The sequence below is a fragment of the Vipera ursinii genome (genome assembly GCF_947247035.1).
Source record: "Vipera ursinii genome assembly, chromosome: 1".
Lineage (NCBI taxonomy): Eukaryota > Metazoa > Chordata > Lepidosauria > Squamata > Viperidae > Vipera > Vipera ursinii.
The window spans coordinates 295,923,730-295,941,198 of NC_139512.1; the positions used below are offsets into that span (position 1 = coordinate 295,923,730).

The window sequence follows — 17,469 nt, forward strand, 5'->3', positions numbered from 1 at the left end:
TCCCAAAACATTTGCCTGCTCTTAGCTTTCAAACTTATTTCTGGAATTGTAAAAGCTACACACTTGACTTTTAAAATAAAAATGTCTAATTTTTTTCTACACAGATTCAAAACTATGCAGAAACCACCACACAATTTTTGGTTTCCATTTCCAGCTGAAAGGAACCTTTTGCAGGCATTTCACATGTGCATCTTTGACACGCAATCTCTCATGTCCGAGATTCACTGTTTTCAGAACTAGATTCCGCTTCTGTGGCTATACATACATCTGGCAGGGTGGCTATTCATTTTGGCCACTAATGGAGCCTTTGGGACTCATCCTTTCATCCGTTTTGACAAGAACTGTAATTGTCCGCAGCGAGTTGGAGAGCTGATTTAGCAAGTGAGCTAATTCTATAAGACAGGCCATCCATTAGTTATGGGGCTTTGTCTATAAAACTCCTTCAGAAAGTCTTACCGAAATATTTGCGCGCGCGCGCGCGCGCGTCTGTGTGCGCGCGCGCGCAGGAAATCGGGTTGCCCTCTTCTACAAACGGAGCCGCACGTTATTTAAAAACTTGACTGCCGTGAAGGAGAAACTGAAGAAAAGAGGGGTGCGCAAGATCTATCGAGCCCACTCAGGCCTGTCCCCCGAGTCCCCTGGACTCTTTCCCCCCCTTCCACTCCCCGGCGAGGGCCTCGGAGGAGGGAGCTGAAGAAGCGAGCGCGAACAACCGGCTGCGGCTGCTCCGTGTCTACCGCCCAGACAGGCGGACAGACAAAGGGAGCGAGAGCGGCAAACTGACTGGAGCTCCGCTGCCTCAAGGTCACTCGCGCCTGGACAGAAGAGGAAGAGAGGCGCGAGGACGTCGAGGCGCCCCTTCCTCGCCGCCTTCCCTTCCCACTTTGCGACCCCCAATGTTTCACCTGGGCAGCTGCCGAGCTTCGCACCAGCGCCTCTCCATTTCCCGCCCCTTTTCCCGCCCCTAGCCATCCCCGTGCGGTGCGTGCACGCCGGCGGGCTGCGTGAGCTTCGCTTGGGCTCTCTGCCGAGAGTCCCTCAGGCGCGAAGCCGCCGAGTCCGCGGGGCAGGCGCTGCCGTTGGGAGGGTCGCGTCGACTCGCCGCGTCGCTTTTCCTCGTGGTGCGGGCAGCCCTCTCCGCAGCCGGAGAGCCCCGGATTGATGGAGGCGCCGAAGGCTGCCGCGTTGTCTCCGCCGGGCTGCCGACCCCGACGCAGCCGTTCGGGTGGCGCTTGTCGGCTCGCCGTGGCGGGATAATGCGCCGCCGCCGTGCCTGCTGGTCGCCCATCCGAGAGGCCCCCCCAGTCGGCGCCATGTCCCCCCCAGCCTCGGCGGCCGCGGCCAGCAGCAGTGAAAGAGGCAGCAGCACCTCAGTGCCTCAGGAGGAGGCGGAGGGAGTCCGAGAGGAGGTGAGGAGGACAGAGCGGAGGCGGCTGCTCTCGCCGGGCGGCCGGTCGGTCGGTAGCAAAACACGCCGCCGCCGTTAACCGTTTGCATGTGACGGTTTTGCACGACACGCTCGTTGCATGGCGTTGTGCTTCCCTCCGCTCCGACAGAGGGGTTGCTTTGCAAGCCCGGCGGGAACTGGGCCGGTGTTTTGCGGACACAGGTACGCAATCTTCCGCTTGCACGGCTGCCCTCCGTGCTTCCCTGTCCGTTGCTTCTGCAGCGGACGTTCCTGCGACCGCAGCAGGACGTCTCGGTTCTCCCATGGAGACCCAGAAAGCGCCCGGGAGAAAACAAGGTGATGATTCTTCTCGCCTTTCTCTCAAATTCTGTGTAAGTTGCCTTCCCCGGGGTTCTTTACCTACGGACCGAAGTATTCATTTCATCTGTAAACCGGTCTAATAATAATGATGACCGTCGTATCCTGCCCCTTTTGTGTCTTTTGAGAATGGCCTCACCGATTAAGTTATCTTATTTGTGAGCCAAAAGGGAGGTTTCCATATCTACAATGCGTCCCTGAGAGGAAATTGGATATTTTCATTGGATTAATCTTGAGCCTAGTAATAGGATTTAATGAGGCTGGATAAATTCATCCAAGGGAGAAGGGTGCCACAGCTGACTTGGGGTAAAACAGTGCAGTTCCATTTTTATATATTCTGTCTAGAAGGTGGCCGAAATTCGTTAAGGAGTAAACATCTAAAATTGGCTGTGAGGTAATGTTTTCTTCCTGAGGACAAATGAAGCATCCAAGGATAGTGAGTTACATGGCAACAAAACAAAGCAGCGGAAGCATACAGTGGAAAATGGCTTCACGTATTTCACTGTTGTTTATACCAGTAGTTTCACATTTATATGTAGAATTAAGCCATTTTGCTGCTCTCTGAATTTGTCACAAATATTGGCGACTCACTTCAGTTAACGTTAACTGCAGAGCCTAAACTCCTAACAATCTTTCAGCAAGATGTGATACTTTTTCAGTTAAAGCTCAGTGTTAACATAAATGCTAAATGGAAACCACAACATTTGTTATATGATGAATAATTTGTTATATGATGAATAATATGATAAGCTAAACCCAGGAAGAAAAATGGGTAGCTAGGAAGTAAAGGAGATGGTTGCCTTCAATGGATCCATGCATTAGTTTTGGATAAAGGCAACAAGGCTTTTCTGATTACATCTCCTGAGACGATTGGGTTGCATCTGGGACCTTTTACGTGCAAAGCCTGTGCTCTGGCATTAAGCCTCTTTCTTATTTTTTTTGCCGTGAACTTTTCCTTTCTTTCAGAGCATCAGGATAAGGTTGTAACAAGATAGGTTGCAGATGGAAATAGCAGATGCAGTGGATGCTTTTTGGCAAACCTGACACCGAATCTGACTGCAAAGGATGAGCTCCAAATGACATAAATTCCAACATTCCTTCATTTAGTGAAGTATAGGAAAGAAGCTGATACAGATGCTATCTTTGGCATGCTTTTCTCCATTGCACAGTTAGTTGTGGCATCTCTTGTATGTTTATGCACACACTTAGGTACACCCGCTTGTACATTGGGCTAGTTAGTGCTATGTAGTTTACTGATGATCTGTCACCTCACTTTTAGGGGGGGGGCAAAGAAAAAGGTGACATTCTCTCATTGACTTCCAACATTCTGAAACATTCTTATGACTCTCTTGTCGTCTTAGTTACAGTGCTCTAACTGAGAGGTCCCCAACCTTTTGGCCACCAGGGACTGGTTCCGTGGAGAGAGGTTTTTCCGTGGACCAGTGGGTGTATGATTTTGTGTGCTGCCTGCATCCCACTTTGCCTGCATCCCACTTTGCTTGTTTGTGCTGTCTGGTTGCTGGCATGCTGCGGCCCGGTACTAGTCCATGGACTAGGGGTTGGGGACCCCTGCTCTAACTAGTTTTCCCCTTATACATTTATGGATAATTCTAAATAGTTGTCTACTCTTGTGACAAAAACAAACTACAAAGGAAGGAAGGAGATGGAGATACAGTATGTAAAATACGAAATAATTTTAATCCAATCCAGACTTTACTCTAAAAATGAAAAGGAATAAAAATTTTTGAGGGATTAACTGGAAAGCATCATCTCATGGCACAAGAGAATTCTGTGAATGCAAGTGAATGAGTTTGGCATGTAAGGCATCAGACTAGAAACCAGGAGACCATAAGTTCTAATCCCACCTTAGGCACAAGTCCAGTTGGATGACCTTGGGCCAGTCACTTTTTCTCAGCCCTAGGAAGAAGACAATGGCAACTACTTCTGAAAAACCTTGCCAGTAAAACTGCAGGGATTTTTCTAAGTCTCCAACAATTGGACATGATTGCATGGAAAGAAAAAAAAAGATAAAATCTGAGAAAGGAAGGACAGGAAAAATATTGCATTAGTTAAGACGAGAAATAACCACTGCAGTTTGACTATTTTTCAACCTTTCATTTTAATAGTATGATTTCATGTAGACTTGGGTATTACTAAGTCCATTTAACTAATTTATGTGTCCGTATGTTTTGCATATGATTGGCTTAGAAGTTATGACCCTGCGGATAAGAACACTGCTTCCTCTCCACCATAAAATTATTTATATTCAAGTGTGTATGTGTGTGTGTGAAAATCAATGCAGACCAAAAAATGTAAATAGATGAAAACCAATTTTAAATTGTGAGATCATTTTGTAATAGTAGATTAATGTTTACCCTGGGCTGAAGCTAGGTTTTAACCAAAATGGTGTGACTCTATCAAATCTTCAAGGAGAAAATTTCCCATTTGGGGATGGGTACTTTTGAATAAGTGTTGATTCCTGGCAATTGTCTGGATGACTCCCTGTAGGCTTCTTGGCAAGATAACAGAAGTGTTTTGCGCTTCCTGCTTGCTATGGTTGAGAGAGAGCCTAAGGCAGGACTACAATCCACAGTCTCCTGGCTTCTAGCCCAGGGGTCCCCAACCGGTCTGTGGCATGCCAGCAACTCTTCTGCACAAACAAGCAAAGGCCCATCTAGTTGGAGGAACATGGGGGTAGAAACCACAATAATGTTGGAATTAAAGCTAGATTGAGTTCATGACTGTACACAGAAGGCTAGGAATAATAAATAAGTTGAGTTACTGTTACGGTAACTTCTATCGTTTCTGTACTGCACAAGAGAAAACTGTTCTCATTTTCATTAGACTTTACAGAAGAACCTGCTTAATTCAATGTAGATAATAACTAGGGCTTGTAGTCTCTTGTGAGAAAAAAAAACTAAGGAGAAAAATAATTTCAGGAAACTGGGAAGTAGAAAAACGAACCTGACAAAAGTTCCTGTCGCTTTGCCAGCCTAGGGAGATACCTTGTATTGCCAATTGTTATAAATGACACTGACTTTTTCAGGAACCTCCATGTTGTTGCTTAAATCAGATAAATACTGCAGAAGGATTACTACTGTAGTGTATCTTAATCATATTATTTGCACACACCAGATCAAAATAATAAACTCAAATTGCTAGTCCATTATATCTTTTACCTACTGGTTAACAAATTTCATATAGTGATAACACCGATTTTGCTTTTTTTTGTAAGTCTTTCCTTAGGCTAATAAGAAATTAAGCTATTTTTTTCAAAATTCCTTCTAGTGCTCAAATATTATCAAGGTAAAACCAAGAGCTGAAAATTGGAATGAGTTATGATTTAAAAATTGGAATTTAGGAAACCATTTTATACCAAATTAAGGTGTTTAGTCCACTTGGCTCTGTATTATTTATACTATGCCTGCTCTGGAGTTTGCCAAACAATGAAATTGGACTTTTGCATGTATTCTGTAATAGAGTTTATTTATTTCCCTTAACAATGTTTTTTAATTCTTTTATAATATTTTTTGTATGATTTTCTCCTGTTTAATAAACAGATAATCATTATTCTTCCACCCCTTTTCTTGGGTCTTTGAGTGAGATTTAACACCTGATGGTTGCCTCGATAAACATTTCATTAAAACTTTTACAGATAAGAAAATGGGAATAATATCAAATGCCACTTAAGAAAAGCAGTTCCACATGCTGTGTCCATATTGAATCCACAAATATTGTCTTTCTCTTGGTGCACTTTTAATTTCTCCAGTGCAAATTATGCCATGAATAGAACTGACAATCTTTGAGAGAAGCATATGTTACTGTCTCAGCAGATGCTTAGTAACTGGTCTCTTCTGCAGTTAGAAGCACTATAATAACTTTGCAGTAAATTAACACAATTTGAGACTATGGATTATGTAATACAACTTCCTTAGCTTCTGACACGAGGGACCAATCTTTACAAGTTTTCTGAAAAATGTAACATTTTTCTAGAGCTGATTGAAGGAAAAGAAGAAGCAATTATTTATTTTCTGTTGGGAATTTTATCACTGAAAGGAAGGAACGAAATGTTTTTGTAGTTTCAGCAAGCAAATGTACAGGTAGTCCTTGATGTATGACCACAATTGAGCCCAACATTTCTGTTGCTAAGTCAAATGTTTGTTAAGTGAGTTTGCCTCATTTTATGACATTTACCACAATTGTTGAATGAATCACTATAGTTGTTAATCTTTCTTTCTTTCTTTCTTTCTTTCTTTCTTTCTTTCTTTCTTTCTTTCTTTCTTTCTTTCTTTCTTTTCTATACCGCCCTATTCCCGAAGGACTCAGGGCGGTTTACAGGGCAAAGTTAAAAACTGTTAAACAGTACAAAAGTTAAGATAACGTTAAAATTAAGATAGGATTAAATAACAATAGCCCAAATTTAAATTTTAAATTTTAAATTTAAAAATTTAAAACCCCTCAGTCCAGGCCAGATAAATCAAACAACCAGGTTTTTAGGTCCCGGCGAAACGAACGAAGGTCGGGGGCGGTCCGGAGTTCCACAGGCAGGTCGTTCCACAGGGCAGGCGCGCCCACAGAGAACGCCCTCCCCCTGGGGATCACCCGCCGGCACTCACTGACCGGCGGCACCCTAAGGAGGCCCTCCCTGTGGGAGCGCACAGGACGATGGGAGATTGATGCTGGCAGCAGGTGCTCCCTAAGATAACCCGGACCCGTGCCATTTAGGGCTTTATAGGTCATCACCAGCACCTTGAATCTCACCCGGATGGCAACCGGAAGCCAATGCAGCTCGCGGAGGAGAGGTGTTACATGGGAGTATCGGGAAACTCCCATCACAATTTTTTCATACAAAATGAATGATTTTTGTCCTCTTTTGCAAAATTTTGGATTTGGATTTTGCAAAATTTTGGATTTGGATTATCTGGATTGCAGAAGTCTGAATTGCCAATAGGTGATAGTAAAGAAGTAACTTACATTATAGTTCTACATAAGAGCCCTGGTGGCGCAGTGGTTAGGATGCAGTACTGCAGGCTACTTCTGTTGACTCCTGGCTGCCAGGCGTTTGGCAGTTCGATCCTCACTGGCTCAAGGTTGACTCAGCCTTCCATCCTTCCGAGGTCAGTAAAATGAGGACCCAGATTGTTGGGGGCCATATGCTGACTCTGTAAACTGCTTAGAGAGGGCTATAAAGCACTATGAAGCAATATATAAGTTTAAGTGCTATTTATTTATTTATTTATTTATTTATTTATTTATTTATTTATTAGTTTTTATAAACCGCCCTTCTCCCGAGGGACTCGGGGCGGTGTACAGAGGAAGGAATGTATACAGATTGAACAATAAAAATAATAAGAAACACTAATGAAAACAAACTGGGACCCCAATTAACGCTATCATGCCAGGCCGGACTGCTGGAACAGGAAAGTTTTTAAGTCGCGACGGAAGGTACGGAGGTCAGGGGCCATCCGGATTTCAGTTGGCAAGCTGTTCCAGAGGGCTGGCGCACCCACTGAGAATGCCCTCCCCCTGGGGGCCACCAGCCGACATTCCTTGAGTGGTGGCACCCTGAGGAGGCCCTCTCTGTGGGAGCGCACAGGACGGTGGGGTGCTGACATTGGCAGAAGGTGCTCCCGTAGGTAGTCCGGACCCATGCCATGTAGGGCTTTGTATGTCTTTGTATTGCTATAGCTATTGCTATTTGTCAGGATATTTCTTAATCTAATACTCTGGTATGCTTGGTTTTCTTTGGAATTATGGTTGGACACACAGTCACATAGTTGGGTTGGCATTTTTATCCACCTAATGAATCTTTCCCAAGGACTTAGGAGAGGCAGATGTTATTGTTTGATGTTTATTATACACAACAATGCACAATCATAGCTCCCAGTTCTTTACTGCTCAACTGTTCATTACTGCTGAACTCCAATAGATACTCCAATAGATACTGTTCTAGTTCTTAATCACATTTAGACAGAACTTTTTTTCTCTTTGACTTCTCCATTTGAGCCTAGAGTGTGCAAAACAGGACTATTTGAAAGAAGTTGCTTACTACTATCTAGACTTTCTAAGAGAGCTCCTTTTCCTGACATCTTAAAAAATGCAGGAACTTTATACTGGAGTGCCAACAAATACTGCAAATGAAATATGTTTCTAACTTAACAAAATATTAGAAATTAAGTATGTGAAAAAGGGTGAGAATGTGTTTGTCAGCAGGATAGTTCTCCAAAACAGTAGGGGACCTAATTACGTTTGATGGGGAAAGCCAGAAAAAGAAAAGTTGAGGTTGAAAATGGGTTGTTTCCAGCAAGAAAAGGAAGAAAATTCTGGAAAAAATATCTCAGTGCAAAGGTTGCTGGTTAGTAGTTTGTAATGCTGCAGACTGCTCCATTCTAAGCCCCCCCCTCCTTCCTGGTCACATGACCTAGATTTCCCTCTTTTTCCAGTGGACACAAATATAGAAAGCAGAAACACACACACAAACTATCAATACATATAATCATAATCATAATAGTAAAGTTGGAAGAGACCTTGGAGGTCATCCAGTCCAACCCCCTGCTCAGGCAGGAAACCCTATACCATTTCAGACAAATGGCTGTCCCGTCTCTTCTTAAAAACTTCCAGTGTTGGAGCATTCACAGCTTCTGGAGGCAGGTTGTTCCACTGGTTAATTGTTCACACTCTGATTAGTTCTTGGGGACAAAGCATACAGTACACAAAAACAACTTATTATTTGGTTGCACAGAGGAAAATACAGTTACCTCCTATGATCATTGCTGATCAAGGAGTGGTAACAATTCCAGAAGGTTGCATGGCATATTTTTGCTCTCTTGTTCCTCTTTCCTACCTAATAAAATATTGGAAGGAAATGATGTAAAGGGACTTAAGATTCTTTGTCACCCTTCTATTAAACATTTCAACTTTTCATCAGTGTGAAAAGTTATATTTTCCATCAGTAAATTGATAATAATATGTTTATTTACCCAATTTTTTACACCAAGTTGACCAATGAGAATATTCCCTGAGTTACTGTTTCTTATTTCTAGTTACTGTACCACGTATAGTTCTATATTTGTTTCTTCAGAAATACGGTACACCTAGTTAAGGAGAAGATAATTGAAGGAGTTTGGCAGTGTTTATTATGTACATACTGTATGTAATATGTCCAAAAAATGAATTTAATCATTGATTATTTATTAACATACCGTATATACTTATATTTTTTGTTTATTCACAGGAATGCCTTTTATTTCTTGAAATTTGGCACTTCTATGTTTTCCTGCCTTCTGATTTTTCAATCCTTCAGTGTCATTGGTTCAGTAGACTTAATTATTTTATGGATGTGTTTGAGTCAGGTTTTCTGGGGTGGGTCTCAAAGTTGTGAAAGTTGGCTTTGGCCTCTTTTACATGCCCATCTTCCTTGAATCATTGTCCTTAAGAAGGAGACATGGCAGTGGATAAAGGCATAAATATGTGCAGTGGAGGTTAGGGGAAAAAACACATATTTGCATTAAAATAGCTTTTTGAAAAATAATTCAGACTACATCTCCACCACTTTAAAAATCAGTTTTCACATATTAAATTGCAGGTTTGGTTCATATAACTTAGTACTGTCCACATCAAAGCGCCTACCTGACTTTCAGTTGCAGGCTAGACAGTATATTTTGAAAACCAATTGGAAGGAGGAAGCAGAACAAAAATTTAAATGTGATATGTGCTTGGTTTGTAAGATTACAGTTTAAAAGGTCTTGTGACACTTTGCACATTTGATGGGAAGTGATGGCTGTAAAAGCAAACATATAAATTATGCTTTGAACCTTTTCATTTAAGAATTGAAGGCAAATAGCTTGTGGAGGAATCTTGTTAAAAAATCTTGCTGTTAATAACTAGACCAGGATGCTGCATTTTGCAGAGAGGTAATGTGGCAGATTTATAAAGCAATGTTCCCATGTCTATAATCACACTCAGAAAATGTGAGAAATACAAAAATAGAACTAGCACCATCCAAGACAAAGAAAAACAGTGGCTTGTAATTTAGCAATGCATATACACTACTTGTATGACTGTTATGATGCTTATTTTTAAGCATCTTCCTAATTGTACATTCATACTGCATATTAATCCTAGATAAATATGGCCAGTGAAATATGGAGGGGAGTCATTATAAATCAAGAAGATCGTAAGTTTAAATGAAAGATTTTAGGGTATGAATCTGTATGAGAATCTGTAGGGTATGAGAAAAATCCTAAATGTGTGTTTTTCATATAATATTTGCCACCCCCATATTAGAAATAAAAGAGGGGAATAGATAGAAAATGTTATCTAGAAATATCTTTATAGTGGACAGTTGGGGCTGTAGGGTGGAGGACTAGGGGTTTCAGACATCCTCTCCCCAAATAGACTTCGCACCTAGCTCCCACTTCCCGCTGCAGGACGACTTGTTGCGGGACAGCGAGCCAAGGCCAACTCGCCATGGGACAAAAGTTACACTAATATCGAAGAAATAGTGGAATAGAATAATTAAAGATAGGATGCCAAAGAATGGACAAAATGAAATGTGAATGACAACAATTAAAACATTTTAAAAATTATTTTAAATAATTAAGTTGAATTGTCGAATCGTCTCACAGCGAGTTGTCCCATGGCGAGTTATCCCACGGTGAGTTGTCCTGTGGTGAGCTAACTGTGGCGAGTTGTCCCATTTCACCACTGCCTCACTTAGCGTCCACCCCTGATCCTAGTGTGTGTGAGGGATGGGGCTCTCACAATCTGTGCTGCCATATTTATAATTAGGAGTTAAAAATCCAAATAAAAATGCAAATATGAGATAATAATATGTAATATAAAGGCACATAACTAGAGAATTCAGCTTTTCTGCCTCCTTGAGGTAGCTTAAGTTCCCAAGTAATAAACCAAATCGAATTATTTTTTAAAAAAACCCTGATGTAAACATTTTTAAAAATCTTACATAGTAAAAAGTTTTCAGTATTGGGAGAGATCATTTAAATAAGTGACCATGTGAAACAGCAACTGAAAAGGAATTTAAGAATAAGAATTTCAAAAGAAAATACTGTGCAGACCAAAGGATGCTGCTGCTCTGATCTATAAAAAGAGGAGATAAAACATTCCAAATTAACTTTACTGATTGCGAGGAGGTTGTTAAAAAAATTATATATCTTCTCGCACTTGCTTGAGCTATGATTCAAGGTCAATATAAACTCCAATTTTTCTAGCTTGCACAAAAATAAAAGTAGATTTAACACCATACAGAAAACAATTAACCTTTTGCTGATTTCCTGCCTAGACAAATTCACCTTTTTCTATAAAAGTTGAATCCTCGTGAAGTGGAGAGCCTCTGCTTTCTTTTATCTAGACTTCTAAACTGGGAAGATAGTAAGTTCCCATCTATGTCCAGTCTCAGAGTACAATCTTCTCAGTTCTCCCCTTTGTTTTAAAAGGACAAACCATTTTGGTCTTCAGTAAAGTGAGGAGCTGAGGTAACTGGCTCTATCGTGTACATGACAAAAAGCATGTCTCCCTTGTGGGATTAATGATCTCATAAGATATCTTGCAATCTGCATTACTTTGAAAGTCTTAGAAGGGGACTATGCTCACAAATGTTATTTTATTTATTATAATCCACTTACTGTTTTACATTGCTATTATATGCTGAATCCTAGATAGATAGGGCGGGATTATTACCTTTAACAAAGAAGAGTTATTTACAGTAGAAGGTCTATTTGTTTAAAACATGTTTGTTTATGAGTCTATGGACAAAGACTGCAAAATCCTCTTTCTTATATCGTGTTTGCCATCCACATTCCTATAAATGAGACATAGGAATAACAGAAATAAATTACATTCACACATCTCTGAACCTACTGCTTAGGTGCAAACTAGGATTAGAAATTCAGTTTATAATCAGGAAGCCCAAATAATTGTGTCAGACAAAAGAAAATCATTTTTTTTCTGCAAACGGGAGAGCAAACAAAACTTCATGAGTGGCCAAGGTTTTCTAGCCATGTGTACAGTAACTATTTACACCATATAAGGAGGCACAGTTGTAATTTTCTGAGTTTTTAAAGTTTTGTCTACTATTGTAAGGCTAAAGAAGCCAAGTATACTTATATAAACTATTACATTGCACAAAATCCAATTTCAGTACTTGGTGTTTCACCCCCAGATTTGTGTAGCACCACCAGAGCTGCAAAAAGAGGTTTATAAATTGCATGCAGCTCCCTGGATCAGGATTACTCACTTCTGTATCAGGCTAAGAGAGAGAAAATGAGGTGCCAGAAGTGGAAAAGAGATGTCAGAAAGAAAAAATGCAGCCCACAGAGTGGTCCTGGACAAGTTACTGTTACTCCTGTAAAGAATGCAGTCCTCAGTGAAACAGAACTGTACAATTTCTTGCCTGTTTACCAAAAGAAATTAAGCTTTGCAGTAGTGGTGAAAATTATGAAGGATTGCAGTCTGCCATTTTCCCCTTATTAGTTGACATATTGAGGCTTTACTGTTTCTTTATACAGGTAATCCTCAACATACGACCACAATTGAGCCCAAAATTTATGTTGCTAAGTGAGGAATTTGTTAAGCGAGTTTTACCCCATTTTACGACTTTTCTCATCACCTTTCTTAAGTGAACCACTGAGGTTGTAAAATTAATAACCTGGTTGTTAAGTGAATCTGGCTTCCCCATTGACTTTGCTTGTCAGAAGGTTGCAAAAGAGGATCACATGAGCCCGGGATACTGCAGCCTTCATAAATATGAGTCGGTAGCCAGGTGTCTGAATTTGATCACATGATCATGGAGGATGCTGCAGGTTATAAGTGTGAAAAATGGTCATAGGCCACTTTTTTCAGTGCCTTTGTAACTTTGAATGGTTACTAAATGAACTGTTGTAAGTTGAGGACTACCTGTATTCCCCTGGGATACATAAACGTAGAAAGACAGAAGACTTTAAATACGCTTGCTCCATAAACATATTTGATTCCATAAATACCAATAGCTGAGATTACTCTTGAACAGGAGTTTTCAACCTGAAGGCAGAAAATAGCTGGACAAGAGAAAAGTCCAATTGTTTCACAATTACAGCAAAAAAATGACTGCAGATTGTCAGAGTGTACTCATATTTTAGACATAAACTGGTAGAAAAATATCCATAAAAGAAGAAGTAGGGCTAGGAAAGAGGGAGAATGGGGCAATTTTTCCCCATCTTCCTGTGAGATCCAATATTTTAATAAACCAGTCACAAAAGTTTTCCATTTAGGCTGAAAGAGGGTAATGGTAGACCTGGCAGATCAAATCAACATGCACCAATCATTAATTTCTTCAGAGCTTGGGAGAGGAATGTTACAATCTTCTACTGTAGTAATTTGAGGATGCTATAGTAATTTGAATGTGAGTTCTGGGAGACAATTACGGTATGTATAATATAACTTCAGTTCTCCTGCTCCTCATGCCTACAAGCTGAGAGGATTTATCCCCGAGTACCACTCTCATTGACGCTGAGAATGCCCATCTGTGACTCATTCTGTAGTTAATGCTAATGCTAATTAAGACCATTATGCAGTTTTCTCAGTTTTCCTTTCTTTAGCTATATAGTAATCATTTTTTTCCTGTTTTCTCTCTGCTCTCTCCCTGCTCAATTCCACGATATCTACGATGTCTCCTCATCACGCAAAGCAGCAACGGCCAGTGAAGCAGTCGCTCAGCAAGTCACTCTGTCGAGAGTCACACTGGAAGTGCCTGTTGCTCTCTTTCTTAATGTATGGCTGCATGGGAGCAATGACTTGGTGCCACGTAACAAAGGTGACCCGGTTGACATTTGATAGTGCTTATAAGGGAAAGTCCATGATGTATCATGATAGCCCTTGCTCTAATGGCTATGTCTATATTCCTTTGGCCTTCTTAGTGATGCTTTATGTGGTCTACCTGGTGGAGTGTTGGCACTGTTATACTCGCAATGAGCTCCAGTACAAAGTGGATGTGGACAGTGTGCATGAACGTGTCCAAAGGATGCAGCAGGCCACACCATGCATCTGGTGGAAAGCCATCAGCTATCATTATGTCAGAAGGACACGTCAGGTCACCCGCTATCGCAATGGGGATGCTTATACTACCACCCAGGTGTACCACGAGAGAGTCAACACCCATGTGGCAGAAGCAGAATTTGATTATTCTAACTGTGGGGTGAAGGACATTTCAAAAGACCTCATTGACTTGGAGAATTTCCCGGCCACTCGGCTTCGCTTCACCAAGTGCTTCAGCTTTGCCAATGTAGAATCTGAGAACTCCTACCTGACTCAGAGGGCCCGCTTCTTCACAGAGAACGAGGGGCTAGATGACTATATGGAGGCAAGGGAAGGCATGCACCTTAAGAATGTGGACTTCAAAGAGTACATGGTGGCTTTCTCAGACCCAGACAATTTACCTTGGTACGTTTCTCACTATGTTTTCTGGGTGGCTGCTCTCCTGACTCTGTCCTGGCCCTTGAGAGTCTTGAATGAATATCGCACTTCTTATGTCCACTACCATGTAGAAAAACTCTTTGGATTTGACTATGTGGCAGTAACCCCAGCCGAAGAGCGTCCTTTCTGCCGACGGATGCCTCGAGTCAACACAGTAGACAGTACAGAACTAGAGTGGCATATCCGCTCCAACCAGCAATTGGTGCCTAGCTACTCAGAGGCTGTCCTTATGGATTTGGTAGGCCTGTCTGGTTGCACTACTTACTCCTCCTGCCATTATGGCAGTTATAGGCAAAACTGTGAACAATGCCACAGGACTATAAGTAGCTCTTCCATCTTCTCCCGTAGTGCTCTCAGTATCTGCAATGGCAGCCCCAGAATCCCCTTTAGCAGCAGTCGCTTCTCTCTGGGCCGCCTCTATGGCTCACGGCGCAGCTGCCTTTGGCAAAGTCGGAGTGAGAGCTTAAATGAGCAAAGCTGTCCAACTGAGCAAACTCGCCTGTCCAGCCAAGTCACCATGGAGGAGGAAGAACCTCCTCCTTACCAAGATGCTCTCTATTTCCCTGTCCTTATTGTGCATCGAAACGAGGGCTGCCTCAACCATGATCACCGCCACCTCCATCGGAATGGATCCTGTGTGGAGACCTCACTCTGAAAGTGTGACAGCTACTTAAGGGAAATGCCCTGACACACAGATAGGATGGCTGGGCAGGAGATGGGTTAGCAGAGAAATATTGGTATCAGCCTATCTTTGTGAGTGTGAAAGTATTCCTCCCTCACATCTTCCCTTAAACAACAACTACAGCTTTTGACTCCATGTAATCAATCTGATGTGGAGCAATTGACACCATCATAAGATCCATGGCTCAGAATTACAGACTGACAACCAGAAGCAAAAAAATAAAGGGGGTGGGGTGAGGAGGAGATACTAGGGTTTTTCCTGTTCCATTGCCCAGGTCACCTTAACAGTATCTCGCTGGATCAGTCCCTGACTCACTTTTTTAGAGTTGTATTTCATCAGAAGAATCCATGACAGTGTCGCTTTTCCTCTCAAGCAAGACAAGTAATTGCACTGATTCTCCAGGCAAAAACATCTGAAAGAAAAGCTTCCTTTTTTCTAGACCACGCTTCGACTGTTACATTGTCCTCAGCTCTGGGGACCATGAGTTCTTAAGAAGTTCTGATGTTTTCCATGTCAGAATCAGCAACTAATGGGTAAAGTTCAAAATGTTCACAGTACTTATTCTTTTCTGGTGATAGAAAGAAAAGAAAATTACCAAGGAAAACCCAGACTTTGATATAATGCAGTGTTGAATTCAAACCCAAGAGAAGCCCCAATATTTAAAGTAAGCCACTGAGACTACCATGTATATATTACGCATGTCAAGAAGTTGTGGAGGTGACTAGGAGCCCTAAGACTAGGAGTCCTAAGAGAGGAAATTAGTTGTCATGAAGTTTCTCAGGTAAGAAATTTGGTGATGAGGAAGGATCTAAGAGATTCAGCTGCATCATTTTTAATGATGAAGAAACTCATTAGAGCGAGACTGATGGATATTTGTGTAAATTTTACTGCAAATCAAATCAAATCAATTTTCTGCTTCCTGATGTTCTCTGGAATATGAAGGGAGGTAATCCATACAAGAGTGATATCTGAACAGTTGGGCCCAGTAGCTTTCTACTCCTTTGTGAAGAAAGTACACGGTCATTAGCCTATTATAGAACCTCCTCACTTCATCCATTCCCAAGCAAATATCTTGATGGAGTGTCAAACATGTATACCCCCTGATTGTTGGATATATGTGTTTGACTTGTGCCATATTAGGACAGAGTACTGTTGTCGCTTAGAATACTAGTCTAAAATCCAAACATTGGTTAGCATACTTTCTCTAAGAATCATTCATAGTAGAGTAATATTTTTCCCAGGACTAATTAAAATGTGGCAGAATAATAAACATTCAAGTTACTCACAACTATTTTCCAATCTGGATATTAAATAACCAGGTTGAGAGCAGGAGTAAAAAAAACCTGGACGTTATAACTAGGATGCTATGCTATTTTCCTCCCAGTAATATTATCTATCTACACACACTAATTTTGAGGGCTTTATTATGAGAGCCAGTATTACATATCACAGTTTGTACAAGTAATAGATTTTGCATCTTAAATAACAGAACTCAACTTTACATCTAGCCCAGTCTATAGCACGTTGCTAGTATTTCAAATTATTTATGTCTGAAATGATTACTTCTTTGGGAACAGATTTCATGGCCTGATTTGCTCCTATAGTGACGGTTTGTTTTTCTCATTTCTAAACTGGGTTCTTTCAGCAGTATCTTAATCTCATTATTTCTCCTTCATTGATTAAAGTGAAGAACAATTAACTCAGCTCCTCCTTTGACTTCGCTATTTAACTGCACCATCTTGTCTTAATTTTCTAATCAAGTTTTTTCTTCTCCCTTCCCAAAACTTAGTACTTCTATCATTTATTATTTGATAACTGCTGTGCTATGCTATATTGTTACAAGATTATTGTAGACAAAACAGCATATACATTAGAGCACACTTTGACTTTTTTTGTATAAAGTGCTTTGGATCTTACACAAGTCTGAGTGCAGCACTTTATGTTATTTATTAAAACACCAACTTTTTTAGACTTCTACGTCATTTCCCCTCCAATGATGCAGCTGCTTTAAAGAATCTACTCGGTAAAAGTTAATGCAACTCTTAAAATATAACCACCCTTTTTTCTTAGTTCATGCCTGAAAAAAGCACTAATGAATAGCAGAGAGGTGTTGTACCCATGTTAGAAGCACTTCTTCCAAAAGGTGAGAGCAGATGTATCATCAGTGTTGGAGTATTTGCACTGTTTTCCCCCCACTATTTATACATAACTTGCAATAATTCAATCTATTTTCCCTTGTCAAACCTAACGACTTTGGTATTTGGTACATTATTATAAGATCCATAAGTCTTGTTACATCATACAACTGATCTAACATTTTCTGCAAATTATTTGGGTTCTCAGGAAGCCACGAGGCATCTTCTGCATATAAATTATACATAAAGTATATGTACAGTTACATCTCCAACAAACACACTTCTACTATTAGAACTACTTTTCTGTATACTTTTCTTCATGAATACATTTAACAACCAAACAGACCTCACACATTCTTATCCTATTCCTAATTCCTAATATTGAACCATTGAACTTGCCACGTACGGATAGTTCTTGA

At 40.9% G+C, this 17,469-nt stretch overlaps 1 protein-coding gene across 1 annotated transcript; it reads left to right on the forward strand.

The window, feature by feature from the left end:
* Positions 1 to 1,313: 1,313 nt before the first annotated feature.
* Positions 1,314 to 14,888, forward strand: TMEM151B (transmembrane protein 151B; the record flags this gene model as incomplete). The annotated part of the gene is made up of 2 exons (XM_083353367.1): positions 1,314 to 1,409; positions 13,452 to 14,888. The coding sequence occupies 2 exons, from the start codon at positions 1,314 to 1,316 to the stop codon at positions 14,886 to 14,888; spliced, it is 1,533 nt and encodes a 510-aa protein (XP_083209493.1).
* Between the last annotated feature and the right edge of the window lie 2,581 nt (positions 14,889 to 17,469).